Raw genomic sequence first — 16,414 nt, 5'->3', positions numbered from 1 at the left:
TAGAGAAACATTACCAGCAGAAAGGGAAAACTAGAAAAGGAAATAAAGGATTTAAGAAGAAAGACAGGTCTATCTAGCCTTACAGCCAGCCAGGCTGAGAGCATCTGCTTTCAATTCTCTATTCCCTTCCCAATTTTCTGGACAAGATACAATGGACTGATTTTCCTTGAGCTGTGAATATCAGGGAAAATCCCCAAATTCCACACCAAAAAAAAAAAAAAAAAAAAAGTAACTGTATATCAAAGAACAAAAACCAAATTTCTTTACCTAAAAACTGAAAGCCTTATTTTTTTACTCACAGATGTCAAAAACACAGCAATCTCACTGCAGAGTCAATCAGCAATGGAGTCCCCTTCCTGGCCTCTTCTCTAAGGCCAGCGTTTTAATATTTTTACAAATAGTGAGAACAGTAAAATAAATGATAGCAGTCAAACAGAAACAATAAAAATTTAATACCCAAGAATGCTTAAATACTAAAATTACTGCAAGACTATTTTTGGTAGTTATTTCCTTCTGTATTTAGGCATAAGATGCCACCCGAAGCAAGGCAACTCTGCGTTGTTATTCTGTCTCTTTACAAAAACAAAACAAACCACACAAAAAACAAAGACAAGACAAACTGGCAATTTCAAAATGACAACATGGCCTAAGAGTATCCTGGGATTTTTCAGAAATCTAATAATCTTAAGGACACAGAGAATGCATATACTCCATTATACTTTGCTCCAGATCTCAATTCTTTATTCAGGAATAGTGTCTCTGGGGCACCTGGGTGGCTCAGTCGGTTAAGCATCTGACTTCGGCTCAGGTCATGATCTAGAGGTTCGTGGGTTTGAGTCCCACATCAGGCTCTGTACTGACACTTCAGAGCCTGGGGCCTGCTTCGAAATCGTGTGTCTCTCTCTCTCTCTCTCTCTCTCTCTCTCTCTCTCTCCTCCTCCTCCCCCACTCACGCTCTGTGTGTGTGTGTGTGTGTGTCTCTCTCTCTCAAAAATAAATAAACATTAAAAAAAATTTTTAAAAAAGAATATACTAAGACTGTCTTCACTTCCACTTATATATGTCAGTGACATATCTGTCCACACAGAGAAGTAAGCTTCAGGATTATGCTTGTACTTTTATTATTTTCAAAACAATGACTCTTTAAAAGCCTTGATAAATTATCTTTTATTACTAAAAGCCATAAAGTTATAAGATTCTCCCCCTTAGGGATTAACTGCAATTAAGTGAGCTTATCTACTAAACATGAAGGAATTGGCTTGGTCACCCTCAGGCATATTTATAAACTAATTTTTTTTTTTTGCCAGTGAAAGAATTAGTTAGCTCTCACTACTTTATTGGACACAAACGTTATCGGATAAAATATACATCTTCTATTAAAACTACTGTAATCCTCATACTATAAATGGAATTATTGGCTTACGAAGAAATAGTTGATGGGCTCACTTATCCGGCGATAGAGCTGCCTCACCCAAAGTATTTTGCCTGCTATAGGGGGCATGTTGCGAGCAAGAGGCGGGTCATCTTTTTGAGAATGATAAAGCTGGAATTAAGGATACGGTGTTGATGTTTAAAATTCAATACAATGGAAAAGGCAAAAGATATTCAATACATTTGCACTCACATGTTTTATGTATAGGAGCTAGTCAATAAATATGTAAATGCACTTTAGAGATCATCTGTGGCTCAGAAACTACGATGTCTCCAATATATGACATTTAATTCTCTCTAAACCCTTATTTCCCATTACATGTATATTTTTTTCTGTATTTTATCCCAAATTTTAAGGAGATATTCAAATAAGGGAGCAATAAGCTACATTATATCTGTCACAATATTCTCCAGAGCCCATATTTCTCTACACAGAAATATTAACTTAAATGGGCTTTCCAACACACACATAAATGCTGTTACAAAAACAAACAAACAAACAAACCCTGTTCTTAAGAGCATAGGCATGTAAATCTGGCTGCCCAGTGACATACACTGTCAACACCTTCCCACATTTGGAGGGGCACATCAGAGGTACTTAGCAGTGAAAGGGTCATTTTGAAAAGCTTGGCACCAGATAATAAGGGCAATACTTTCAGAATACTTTTTTTTTTTGTACTAAAGTACCACTCTGTTTATAAACATGACCCTTGCCTTCTTTGTAGCTTCAAGTTCAGCCACGTAATACTGAAGAATACGCTCGATGGTATGGTTTATTTCTAACTGAAGACAGGGGATGTTCAGCTTCTGGAATCTGAAAGTGAGTGAGGGTGAATAATTAAAAAGTCAATGAGAAACATACTTAAGAATTGCTGCCATCCTAAAAATCCATTCATTCACTCATTTGACAAATACTCATGCCAGACCTCATGCACGTGAGGATGCGGTGAGGAACAAGACAGGTGTGGAGCCAGCCCTCTTGGAGCCTCCAGTTATCTTATGGGAAATGTAGACTTAGTCAAGAGCTATGCGTTAAAAAAATCATTTAAATTACAAGGGGACCAGGAATGCATGTATCAAGGGAACCCAGCCAAGTCTGGGGAGGCAAGAAAGACTTCCTTAGAAAAGGGCATTTAAACTGAAAATGAAAAGATGGGGGGCAAGGGTTGACTTCGCAAAGATGGAGGGGAACACACTGAGCATCCCTCTGACAACAGTAATGCTCACATAATTCCAAATAGCCATAATCAAAACAATGATCTGTCTGCCAAATATCACTTCCACCTTCAGACTAAGTGATGCACCGGAAATACTAGGATAATAACATCCTGATAAGAAAGTGAATTAACACCAGTGTACTATGGGTAAAAAGAAAGACACACACACAGAAAGAGACAGAGACAGAGAAATCAAAAAGAAAATGGTGCTGCCATCTGTCTGTACAGTATTACCATTTGTCAAATCATTTTCTGTTTTGACTCTTTCACTGGTCTCATGAGGTAAAGTCTCACTGGTATGATCCAACATTAGAGAGACGTGGGGCTATATAGCAAAGCTGGGCCCAAACCAGATGCACTGGCTCTCATGGGAGCATTCCCGAAGGATCCCTAACATGAGCCATGAGCCCTCCCTGAACTCAAAGGAAATGGCTTCTAGTCCAGGCTGCCCTGCTCTTTAGGAGAGCACCATTGTCAGGAATAGAGGAAAAGGAAGCAGCAGGAGCACTCCGGAGGAAAAATGAGAACTTTGAGGATCTGCTACCCTTTGATAATTTCACTTCTAGAAATCCTTGCAGTATGCAGAATTAAATATTATTTGTTCCCTTTCCAATAACATCTATGAAATCAACTTCAGATATATTACCCAGCTGGAGGAAAAATCATGTGAAATAATTTCATTTTCTTATTGGAAGACTTTCTGCTTCAAAAAATCCAATGAGAAATATCATACTATATTTCAAATTTTTACCAATCTATTTAATGGCAATTTAAAGATTAATGTTTATAAGTCTTAAAGTTTATGGAGGAGAGATTTCCAAAAATATCTTATTTGAAATTGTATTTTCAAATACAAAGTTATCCCACCTAGAAACTATACTGCTTAATGCACTATAAATACCTTTGAAGAAGCTGAAGGGCCTGCTGAGAAGACAAGATTTTTCCAAAAGTACTGTTCATAAATGCCTGTATTTGTATCTAAAAGAAAATATTAATATTCAATTGATTTGGGGCATTAGGGAGAGATTATTTTTGTTTAGCAACAATTAATGTTTTTCCTATAGAATCAAAATTGCCTTAAACATACCTACCATCTAAGCATCTAGAATTGCACTGTCCAGTATGGTGGCCACATGTGGCTCCTGAGCACTTGAAATGTCACTACTTGGAAGTGAGATGTGCTCTGAGAGTAAAATACACACTAGATTTTAAAGACTTAACACACCTACACACACAAAATATATAAAATATCTCAATGGTTTTTATCTTAATTTTTTTTTATTTTATCATTTTTGAGAGAGAGAACAAAAGCGAGGGAATGGTAGAGAGAGGGGGGGATGGAAGATCCAAAGTGGGCTCTGTGCTGACAGCAGTGAGCCCAATATGGGGCCAGAACTCATGAACCATGAGATCATGTCCTAAGCCGAAGTCAGACACTCAACTGACTGAGTCGCCCAGGTTCCCCTCAAAGATTTTTACCTTGGTGACATGTTGAAATGGTAATATTTTGAATTCTGTTGGGTTGGGAAAAGTGTATTATCAAAATTAATTTCACTTGCTTCTTTGAACAATTATTCATATGGCTGCTAGAAAAATTAAAATTACCTATGAGGTTTGTTTGCATTTTCTGCTCATTATTTATGGGATATGACTGACCTAGAGATGAGTAAAGTTGCAAGATACAAAATCAATGCACAGAAATCTGTTGCATTCCTGTATACCAATAATGAAGCAGCAGACAGTGAAATTAAGAAAACAATCCCATTTATAATTGTACCAAAACCAATAAAATATCTAGGAATAAATTTAATCAAAGAAGTGAAAGACCTGTACTCTGAAAATTATAAAACACTGATGAAAGAAATTGAAGACTATGCAAAGAAATGGAAAGACATTCCATGCTCATGAATTAGAAGAAATATTGTTAAAATGTCTATACTACCCAAAGCAATCTCCAAATTTAATTCAATCCCTATCAAAAGAACAAGAGCATTTTTCACAGAGCTAGAACAAACAACCTTTAAGTTTGTATGGAACCACAAACAAAAACAAAAACAAAAACAAAAACCTGAATAGGCAAAGCAATCTTAAAAAAGAAAAAACTGGAGGTATCACAATTCCAGATTTCAAGTTATATTACAAAGAGGGAGTAATGAAAACATATGGTACTGGCATAAAAATAGACACATAGAACAATGGAATAGAACAGAAAACCCAGAAATAAACCCACAACTATAAGGTCAATTAAGCTTTGACAAAGGGAGAATGAATATACAATGTGAAAATGACAGTCTCTTCAACAAATGGTGTTGGGAAAACTGGGCAACAGGATGTACGATGAAACTGGGCCACTTTCTTTCACCATACACAAAAATAAACTCAAAATGGATTAAAGACCTAAATGTGAGACCTGAAACCATAAAAATCCTTGAAGAAAGTACAGGCAATAATCTCTCTGATATTGGCTGTAGTAATATTTTTCTACATATGTCTCTTGAGGCAAGGGAAATAAAAACAAAAGTAAACTATTGGGACTACGTCAAACTAAAAAACTTCTGCCCAGCGAAGGAAACCATCAACAAAACTAAAAGGTAATCCACTGAATAGGAGAAGATACTTGCAAAATGACATATCCAATAAAAGGTTAGTATCCATTATATATATATGAAGAACTGATCCAAAAACAAATAATCCAGTTAAAAAATGGGCAGAGGTCATGAACATTTCTCCAAAGAAAACATCTAGATGGCCAACAGATACATGAAAAGATGCTCAACATCACACATCATCAGGAAAATGCAAATCAAAATCACAATGAGCTATCACCCCACACCTGTCAGAATGGCTAAAATCAAAAACACAAGAAATAACAAGTGCTGGCCAGGATGTGGAGAAAGGAGAACTATCTTGCACTGTTGCTGAATGCAAATTGGTATAGCCATTGTAGAAAATTCATGAAGGTTCCTTAAAAAACTAAAAATACTACTACCCTATGATCCAGTAATCACACTACTGGGTATTTACCCCCCAAAATACAAAAGCTCTAATCCAAAAAGATACATTCACCCCTATCTTTATGACAGCATTATTTACAACAGCCAAACTATGAAAGCAGCCCTAGTGTCCATCAATAGATGAATGGATAAAGAAGATGTGGTATATACACAATGAAACATTATTCGGCCATTAAAAAGAGTGAAATCTTGCCATTTGCAACAATATGAATGGAGTTAGAGAGTTTGATTCTGAGCAAAATAAGTCAATCAGAGAAAGACAAACACCCATATGATTCCACTCATATGTGGAATTTAATAAACATAACAAATGAGTAAAGGAAAAAAAAAAACAGAGAGACAAACCAAGAAACAGACTCTTAACTATAGCGAACTGATGGTTACCAGAGGGGAGGTGGGTGAGAGGATGGGGGAAATAGATGATGGGGATTAAAGAGTACGCTTGTCATAGATGAAAAATAATAATCTCTCTGACATTGGTTGTAGTAATATTTTCCTAGATATGTCTCCTGAGGCAAGGGAAATAAAAACAAAAGTAAACTATTGGGACTACATCAAACTAAAAAGTTTCTGCCCAGTGAAGGAAACAATCAACAAAACTAAAAGGCTAAATAAGGGGCGCCTGGGTGGCTCAGTCGGTTAGGCGGCCGACTTCGGCTCAGGTCATGATCTCACGGTCAGTGAGTTCAAGCCCTGCATCAGGCTCTGTGCTGACAGCTCAGAGCCTGGAGCCTGCTTCAGATTCTGTGTCTCCCTCTCTCTGACCCTCCCTCGTTCATGCTCTGTCTCTCTCTGTCTCAAAAATAAATAAACGTTGAAAAAAAATTAAAAAAAAAATAATAAAATAAAAGGCTAAATAAACTAAATAAACTAATAAAACTAAAAATAAATAAATCATAAAAATAAGCAATAATTTTTTTCAAAACCCACAAATTCCCATTGCTATAAAGATGCAACTCCTAAAGCATTTTGGGAGCAAACTCCACCCTGCCCAACTAGACAAACAGTATAAACAATAACTAAAATATATCTTAAATATCAAACAGTCTAACTTTCAAAAACTGAAAGGCAATCTATGCCAAAAAGAAAGGATGTTGTTAGAATTTTAGGGTCATTCTTATTTATATTGCCCAGATTACCTTAATATAGTTTTTAAAGAATCTTTAAAAAATAAATGAGGAAAATATATATAATTATTTTCACCATCATGGCAAGAATTTCAGGTTCAGGAAGTGGACAGAGTATATTCCTGTCCCTCTCTGTATCTCCAGGACATTCTACAGCAAGAAGAGACCATTCCCTGGGGCTAAGCCTAGGTTTACAGTACTTTATGATAAGAGAGTAACTGAGGTCATGTAAGCCCAAAAGGTGGGAGAGAAATATGTTGTGGTCCCACCAGACATATTTTTTTTAAGTACCCTTCATCCTTCTGCTACCCCATAAGCTATGACAAACAGGATGAGGTCTTTTTTAGAGCTGTGCTCTAAGCTGCAGACAGAATGTGGCCATAAAGTGCAAGGCCACGTCTGGGAGGGCAATCAATCTTCCTAATCTGTCCTCAAATCTTTTCACATTTAAAACAAACAATAAGGATGACACATCTTCTCTTAGACGGGAAAATCGACATGGGCTCCTCGGCATAACAATAATGGTAACAATGGAATACAAATTCTGACGCAAACTAGACATGAACCCCAGCTACAATAGCCTTTTGGGCTTCTGTTATTCGTTGATATCTTTTTACTGAATATGCTCATTTCTCATTTATTTTGAGGAAAATATTTTGTGGACTGGTTTAAAAATTATTCACACTGGCAAATAGTTTTGATCAATTACACAAGAGTAACTTATATAGTAGATATGTAAATTCCAGTACTATTACATTTCAGCTTTACTAAAGTAAAAGTACGTATAATTACTTACCTCTAAACCATTGATTTTTGTCATGAACTCTGAGAAATCTGTATCAAATTCTGTCCTTCTTGGATCCAGAATGTCATACTGTTTTTTCTTAACGCCTTGATATATACTTTTGAATTTTATTGCCATAATATCTATTCCCTCTATGGTGGAATTACTCAAGGCTGAATATGTCTGCACAATCGTTATCATTTCTGTAATCTTAAAAAGAGAAGTGTTATTTTCTTTCTTTTTTTTTTTTTTTTTAATTTTTTTTTAACGTTTATTTATTTTTGAGACAGAGCATGAACGGGGGAGGGTCAGAGAGAGAGGGAGACACAGAATCTGAAACAGGCTCCAGGCTCTGAGCAGTCAGCACAGAGCCCGACGCGGGGCTTGAACCCACAAGCTGTGAGATCATGACCTGAGCCGAAGTCGGACGCTCAACCGACTGAGCCACCCAGGCGCCCCGAGAAGTGTTATTTTAGAAATGGGGTATTAGCACCCTTCCCTAGAATAAGCTCTTAATAAATCATTGATTTAAGAAACAAACCAAGGGGTGACTGGCCAGCTCAGTTGGGGAGAATGAAACTCTGGATCTCCAGGTTGTGAGTTTGAGCCCCATGTTGGGTGTAGAGATTACTTAAAAATGAAATCTCTTAAAAAATAAATAAAAATTTAAAAATAAAAAAACCCAATAAACAGGCCCTAGAATCATTTACCTAAACCAGCCAGAGGAGATAAACTAGAAGACAAATCTCTGTCACCAATCATTACTACCCTTAGACTATTTCTATCATGTCTAGAGAGAGTTTACTACCTTTCTCAGATTTTGATCACTTTGCCTTTCAAGAGGGGGAAGAAAAGAATTTGAGTAAAAGCTCTTACAGATGTCTGAATAATTTTATCTTTTTGCTCTTGAGAATTTTCTGAAAATCATTTTGCTTGGATCACTAGATTAAAAAGCTTTACCATTCTGGAGTGCTTGGGTGACTTGGTCGGTTGAGCATCTGACTTTGCCTCAGGTCATGATCTCATGGTTCGTGGGTGTGAGCCCCATGTCGGGCTCTGTGCTGACAGCTCGGAGCCTGGAGCCTGCTTCAGATTCTGTGTCTCCCTCTTTCTCTCCGCAACCCCACCCCTCCACCCCCTCCTGCCCCTTCCCCGGGCGCTTGTGCCCTCTCTGTCTGTCTCTCTGTCTCTCTCTGTCTCTCTCTCAAAAATAAATAAACATTTTAAAATTTTTTAATTAATTAATTAATTAATTAAAATCCTTTACCATTCTTCTTGGCCCTCACCACAATTCTGAAATGTCAGACTAGCAGAAATCCACATCTGTTTTCCCTTTCACCTGCATTCAAGCAACAGAAGTCCCAAGAAGCCTAAAGACAACTGCAGTCAGTTCTGACCCTGAAGAGCCTTGGGAAACCCTCAAAATGAACTTTACTGCACAAATGGCTGCTTCCATCTCGATGTACCAACACCACCACTTAACCAAAACAAAACAAAACAACAACAACAAAAAACAACAGTCCTTCACATCTACAGGCTACTCAGTTATTTAACCTTCATCAATGATTCCCCACTTTGATTCCTGCTTTGGAGAATAATGCTCAAAGCTCTCCAGGGCAGACCCATCGGTCCAAGGCCAAACAAAATGAACCTGTTTTCAGGGGATTCCTCCAAATACTACACACCATGAAGACAACAGTACTGGTCCTCCTACCCAGCCAGCAGAATTCACATAAATTCCTTCCACCTGGCAACGCAGATGACCATTTTCAGAGCAACTGTACTTCTTACACCACTATTTCTGTGCACTTCCAAACACCACTGTCATCCTAGAAGCCAGCCGAAACCTGGAGGAAATACGAACCCCCTGTAATTTGCAACACACTGTATATGCTCTATGTAAAGGTGAGAAATACCTGGCTCTCCAACACATACAGTCCACTTACCTTAAAAAACAAAACAAACTTTAAAAAACAGACCAAGGAACTCAAAAGACCCACTTGCTGTGTTCTTCTAGGCTGCTGAGACTGCCTGCTATCCCTTACCGTGCCAGCTGGTCCCAAGGGCCAGAGACTAGGATGGAATTCCTGTCACTAACACATCCTCCATTTTGTCCATGGGTGGATGAGGGGCCAAAAGCAGAGACAGCAGTCAATCCCATGCTTGGCCTTTCCAACTTAGCCAGTGTGTCTCCTACCCCCAACACCACATAGCAGCAATATGAAAGCCAGTCATGGTGATCAGCCATGACCATACCCCGGCTTGTTTGTTCTCCTCTTGGCTTTTTCACCAACTCACTCTTTATCAGCTTTTGACCCCTCAGTATTGACATCCAACTTGTGATCCCTTCTCTGCTCACCAACCTTGGCATCTTTCCCAGTTCTCAACTTGCTATGACTGCCTCATCTCAATGTCCCCCTACCCTACCTACTAGCTCCAGTTCCTTAAATCTACCCCCAGAACTACCAGCTTCCCATCCCATCTCTTCTTTCCCACAAATGTTCAGGGTGAGAAGCAAACAAAACTAAAGACAGGGCTCTGGGAAACATCAACATTCACCAAAATTTACATGGCAGGAAGAGGAAAAGGAAGCAAAGGATACTGTACTTCCTTAGTTCTGGCTCCTTAGGACAGACTAACACTAATGCCCCATCAACTCTCCATCTACCAAAAGAAGGTGCAACCTAGTGACACACTAGAACTTTCCTCATTTGTTCCTTAAACATTTCTGCCCAAGTCTGAGGTCTCAGTTCTCCAACCCCAACCTCAGTCCTGTCTGTCCTGTGACTTTGGTACTTGTTCATCCTGACATCTGAATCTCAGCTTTCCCTAATAGGCTCTGAGTTAGCTTGCCTTTCTGACTCCCCTCTTCTACTATTTTAGAGTTCAGAGAGGTAGCCCAACAGTGGTTGCTACTGTGCCCCACTCATCAGGGGAAGCCCATCCAGGCAGCTCAGTAACCAATCACCTCTGGAAAAACATGCAAAACCCTGCCACACTTCAGGGTAAGTTTTATAGCCCCAGCTTTGCAAATCTGGATACCAGTATCCACCAGTTACACATGGGAGTAATGCCAATCATCTAAGGCATTCTTAGTACAGGGGTATTGGGATAACCTAGCAATCGGGATGCACTTTAGGTGAGGTCTCTGGGCAGGGGGGGGTGGGGGGGCGGGTGGCATTAGCTCTGGTGCTGAGCCCTTGTGGCATGAAATTGTGTCCTTAAGATTAGAGGCACAGCTTCTCTAGAGGTAGAGTAGGGTAAGGAGCTAGTGCAGCTGGCCATTACCGCCCACTCTCTTCAGCATCAGGAATATTTGGGCTGCTACTTCATGAATGGATGCCCATTAAGCCCAGCATTAGATCTGCCACCAAAGATCTTTACTGCTAATAAGCTAATCATTAAGGTCTAGCCCTGAAACTCTACCAAGTATAGAATTATACCCAAGTTGACAGGGGTCCTAGCTCCTAGAAAAACTAAGGGTAAAGAAATCTCTATTGTTCACAAAACATCTTCATATAATAGTTTCCTACCTATGGTTCCAAAATCACAAACAACAACAACAACAAATACATTTCATAAATTTGACTTTATCAAAATGAACAACTACTGTGCTTCAAAGGACACCATCAAGAAAGTGAAACGATAACTCACAAATTGGGAGAAAATATTTGCAAATAATAACTGATAAGGGACCTATACCCAGAATACATAAAGAACTCTTACAACTCAGCAATCAAAATACAAAAAACCAAATTAAAAATGTGCAAAGGATTTGAATATAAATTTCTCCCAAGAAAAATTATAAATAAGCGAATTAAAAGATGTTCTAACATCATTAGTCTTCAGCAAAATGCAAGTGAAAACCACAATGAAACAGATATTACTTCACAGCCTCTAGTTTGTCTAAATTCAAAAAGGTAGACAATAATAAGGTTGACAAGGATGTAGAGAAATCAAAACCCTCATACATTGCTGATGAAAATGTGAAGTGATATAGCTGTTTTGAAAAATACCTTGGCAGTTTCTCAAAAAGTTACCGTGTGGCCCAGAAATTCCAATTCTATGTATACACTCAAGAGAAACAACAACATATATCCACACAAAAACATGTACACAAGTGTTCACAGCAGGATTATTTGTAATAGCCAAAAAGTGAAAACAACCCAAATGTCCATCAACTAATGAGTAAATAAAATGTAGCAACCATACAATGCTATATTATTCAGCAATAAAATATAATGCTACAACATGGATGAACCTTGAAAACATTATTGTAAGTGAAAGAAGCCACTCACAAAAGACCACATATTATATGATTTCATTTATATGAAATTTCCAGAATAGGCAAATCTATAGAAACAGAAAGTAGATTAATGGTTGCTTAGGGGTAGGTAGAGAGGAAAATAGGGTGTTGTCAGGTAATGGGCAGGGTTTCTTTTAGAGGAAACAAAAATATTTTAAAATTATATTTGGTAATAGTTGCACAACCCTGTGAATATATTAGAAAATACTGACTTGTACACTTTGAATGGGTGAATTGTACTGTATGTGAATTATATCTCAATAAAGCTGGTAAAAAAACCAGCCCCACACAAATATGTATTAAGGACTCTACTCGATAACTTGGTTCTCTACATCATCCATACTTTCTTATCCGGGCTGGATCAGGAGGTTACAAATGAAAACTAGGCATCCAGACATGTCCAGGAGATGCCCTTCAAGCTGTGTAATGCCCTCACTGATTTCCAAAAAATGATGAACAGAATCCTAAGCATTACCAGGACATAGGGAGTTGGCAAACTGGTGGGGGAGGGGAAAGGATATCTACATGAGATCTTTATAAACGTTTCAAAAGCTGAGTCCGAGAAGCCTCTGGTATTGGCTTCCCTATACCCCCTGAAAAAATACCACTCCTCCCTAGCTAGTGCTAATACATAAATCAAAGGTGCAGAAGTGTTTGACTCGTGTCTGCCCAGCAAAGGCATCACCCACATAGTGTTTAACTATACCCCATTTTTAACTGGTCTAGAAGGATGTGTCTATACATCCAGATATTATACAACTACTGGGTTCTGCCAGGTATTGCAGGTATTTCACCACACACTTTTCCTCAGCCTAATACAATCATTAGACACAGAGTTTTCTAAGGTCAAGGTCTATAAATAGAGGTAGAATTGAGGTCTTGAGAGAGGTGAAAGTGTGCAATAGCTTTGCCGTCATCAGGAATGAAAAATAAGTTATATCAAAATGTGATCTGTAAGTAATAGGAGATGATTCATATCAATAGTGAGACAAGAGATCCAGGTCAGTAATTCCCAGTAGTGCTCCATAAAGTATGAAATAACCAGAAAGGGTTGGGGCGGGGGGGGGCGGGGGGGTGGGTGAAGTGACTGCATAATCGTTACCTTCTCCAGTCTTTTGCAGAAAGCTTCAAATTTTCCAAATATATACATTTCTGAAACCTCAAAAGATTTTTCTCCTGAGGACTCTAAAATCTGTTTCCTTGTCTTATGAAAAGATGTCTGATATTCCTTGAATAGGAAAATGCAATCCTATGAGAAAATTAAAAGAAGGTATGATGAGAGTTTGTTCAGGAGTCAGAAATTCAAGAATCTGTTCTCACATGGTGCTGATGGCATCAGCTCCTCAACAGGAGCTGTTGCTGTTAACCATTAAAATTCAAGTTCTCCGCCTACCTACTGAAAAGCCTGGGATTGTGAAAATAGTTTCTTTTAATTTACAACATACTTTCACTTTCTTCATTCGCACTGTTTCCCTTATTTCCTGTCATCAGAGTGTGCCATACACTGTTTGTACATTCCCATGGCTAGTTAGAACTCCTGGGAGGGCAGAAATTATCTCTCAATTCTATTTATCACTCATCTACCTATCTATCAGTTAGTATCTATTGTTCATCAACATTCTTTACATACAGGTATGTAAAACATTAAAACTCTGCAAAACTAACTTATCATCCAGCCACCGTTTCTCTACAAGGAGATCCTAAAAACTTTGATGAGTGCATTGTTGAAATCCTAGTGGTATTTGACCTTAACTACCACACTGGCCAGTTCAACCAGGCTGGTGAACCTTTTTAAATGTAAAAGAGGATGTGGTCCCTAGGGTCCAGTAGGAATTCTTTGTCACATCACACTAACATTCCCAAAAAAAAACAAACCAATTAAAAAAATATAATGTTGGGGTGCCTGGGTGGCTCAGTCAGTTAAGCGCCCACTCAGCTCAGGTCATGATCTCATGGTCTGTGGGTTTGAGCCCTGTGTCGGGCTCTGTGCTGACAGCTCAGAGCCTGCAGCCTGCTTTGGATTCGGCGTCTCCCTCGCTCTCTGCCCCTCCCCCGCTTGCTCTCTCTCTCTCTCTCTCTCTCTCTCTCAAAAATAAACATTAAAAAATAATAATAATGTCAAACTTTCCCAAAAAACTAAAAATAGAACTACCCTATGACCCAGCAATTGCACTACTAGGCATTTATCCAAGGGATTCAGGTGTGTTGTTTCAAAGGGACACATGCACCCCCATGTTTATAGCAGTACTATCAACAATAGGCCAAGTATGGAAAGAGCCCAAATGTCCATCGATGGATGAATGGATAAAGAAAATGTGGTATATATATATACAATGGAGTATTACTCGGCAATCAAAAAGAATGAAATCTTGCCATTTGCAACTATGTGGATGGAACTGGAGAGTATGATGCTAAGTGAAATTAGTCAGAGAAAGACAAAAATCATATGACTTCACTCATATGAAGACTTTAAGAGAAAAACAGATGAACATAAGGGAAGGGAAACAAAAATAATATAAAAACAGGGAGGGGGACAAAACAGAAGAGACTCATAAATATGGAGAACTGAGGGTTGTTGGAGCAGTTGTGGGAGGGGGGATGGGCTAAATGGGTAAGGGGCATTAAGGAATCTACTCCTGAAATCATTGCTTCGCTATATGCTAACTAATTTGGATGTAAATTTTAAAAAATAAAAAATAAAGTTAAATTACAAAAAAAAAAAAACAAAAAAAAACCTTTTCCAAAGGCACCCATAGCCAGTCCAATTTTTATCACAATGCCATCTCTCTGGTTCTGGCTCTTCCATCTCCCTCCTTGCAAACAAGGCCTCTTGCCATTATATTGGGCCCACTTGGATAATCCAGGATAATCTCCCTGTCCAAAAGTCAGCTGATTAGCAACCCTAATTCCATCTGTAACCTTAGTCCCCCCACACCTTGCCATATAATAGATTCACATGTTCTGGGGATTAGGACATAGACATCTTTGGGGGGCCATTATTCTGTCTACCACAGTCACTAAATCAGAATTTCTGTGAGTGAGACTCAGGAATCTATATTTTTAAAAACTTCCTGGGTGACTGCTATAAACATTCAGATTTATGAATAAGTGATATTATACTTCTAACTATGACACATCTTGCCTCTTCTATCTCAATCTCCAAAACAACATAACTGCTCCTTTCAAGGTCACTGATTATTTTTCATTCACCCAATAAGTTTATCAGTGCCTACCATGTGTTAGGAACTCCTTGAGATGCTGGGAATACTGATAAGACCTCTAACCCTCATGGAATATACCATCTAACAGCAATTACTTTATATTACTTCCCCTTCACCAATCAATCTCTTCATGTTGGACAAAGGAGGTAAAAGGATTTGAATAGACACTTCTCCAAAGAAGATATATAAATGGCCAATAAGCACATAAAAAGATGCTCAACTATAACTAGCCATTAGAGAAATGCAAATCAAAACCACAATGAGATACTACTTCATACCCATTAGGATAGCTATTGTCAACAAAATAGACAATAACAAGCATTGGCAAGGATGTGGAGAAAGGGGAACCCTCCCGCATTGCTGAAGGCAATGTTAGATAGTGTAACCACTGTGGAAAACAGCTTGATGGTTCCTCAAAAAGTTAAACATAAAATTACCATATGGCCTAGCAATTCCAGTTCTAAGTATTACCCAAAAGAATTGGAAGCAAAGACTCAAACAGATAATTGCACACCAATGTTTGCAGCAGAATTACTCACAATGGAAAAATGGTTGGTAGCAATACAGATGTCTATCAACACATGAATGGATTTTAAAAAACGGGGTATATCCATACAATGGAACATTAACTTACATTAGCCATAAAAAGGACTGATATTCTGACACACGCCACAAATGACAGAACTTGAAAATGTCATGCTAAATGAAATAAGCCAGGCACAAAAGGACAAATAGTGTATAGTTCCACTTAAATGAGATACCTAGCATAGGCAAATTCATAGAGACAGAAAATAGAATACAGGTTACCAGGGCTTGTGGAGGGGACAGATGGGGGAGTTATTGTTCAGTGGATAGAGAGTTTCAGTTTGGGATGACGCAAAAGTTCCGGAAATGGATGGTCCTGATGGATGCACAATATTGGGGATGTCCTTAATGCCATTGAACCATATACCTCAAAATGGTTAAAATGGTCAATTTTATGTTCTGTGTATTTTACCACAATTTTAAAACTTGAGTTGTAAAAAAAGAAAATAATTTTTAAATCTTCCCATAAAGAAAATGTCCAGCCCAGGTGACTTATTAGATGAGTTCTATCAGATCTTTTTTTGTACAGTATTTTCTGTTTGATTTTCTAAATGCACACACAACAAAGATTATCATCAGGTCATGTCACAGCTGTACTTGTACTCAGTACTTGCCCTTGAGCGTCTTCCTCTGCTTTTACTGTCTCAACAAGTCCCTTATATTATTTCAGGTTGTTTTTCTTCTGTCTTGCGAGGCACTGCTTCTGCTATTTTTTCCCTATTTTTCAGG

At 38.3% G+C, this 16,414-nt stretch overlaps 1 protein-coding gene across 6 annotated transcripts in view; it reads right to left on the bottom strand.

Moving 5' to 3' along the window:
• The window catches only part of DNAH8 (dynein axonemal heavy chain 8), a 325,383-nt gene that overhangs the window by 259,604 nt on the left and 49,365 nt on the right, over positions 1–16,414 (bottom strand). For all 6 annotated transcript variants that reach the window (XM_042986265.1, XM_042986264.1, XM_042986266.1 and 3 more), the window contains 5 exons: positions 12,982–13,128; positions 7,586–7,783; positions 3,550–3,626; positions 2,146–2,245; positions 1,424–1,543 (listed from right to left, as the gene is read on the bottom strand). In XM_042986265.1, the coding sequence (XP_042842199.1) occupies positions 1,424–1,543; positions 2,146–2,245; positions 3,550–3,626; positions 7,586–7,783; positions 12,982–13,128 (642 nt within the window). The remainder of the gene's footprint in view (positions 1–1,423; positions 1,544–2,145; positions 2,246–3,549; positions 3,627–7,585; positions 7,784–12,981; positions 13,129–16,414) is intronic.

This window comes from Panthera tigris, chromosome B2 (assembly GCF_018350195.1).
Source record: "Panthera tigris isolate Pti1 chromosome B2, P.tigris_Pti1_mat1.1, whole genome shotgun sequence".
Lineage (NCBI taxonomy): Eukaryota > Metazoa > Chordata > Mammalia > Carnivora > Felidae > Panthera > Panthera tigris.
Note: the sequence above shows the minus strand (reverse complement) of the source record. Positions and strands in the feature narration are given on the sequence as shown.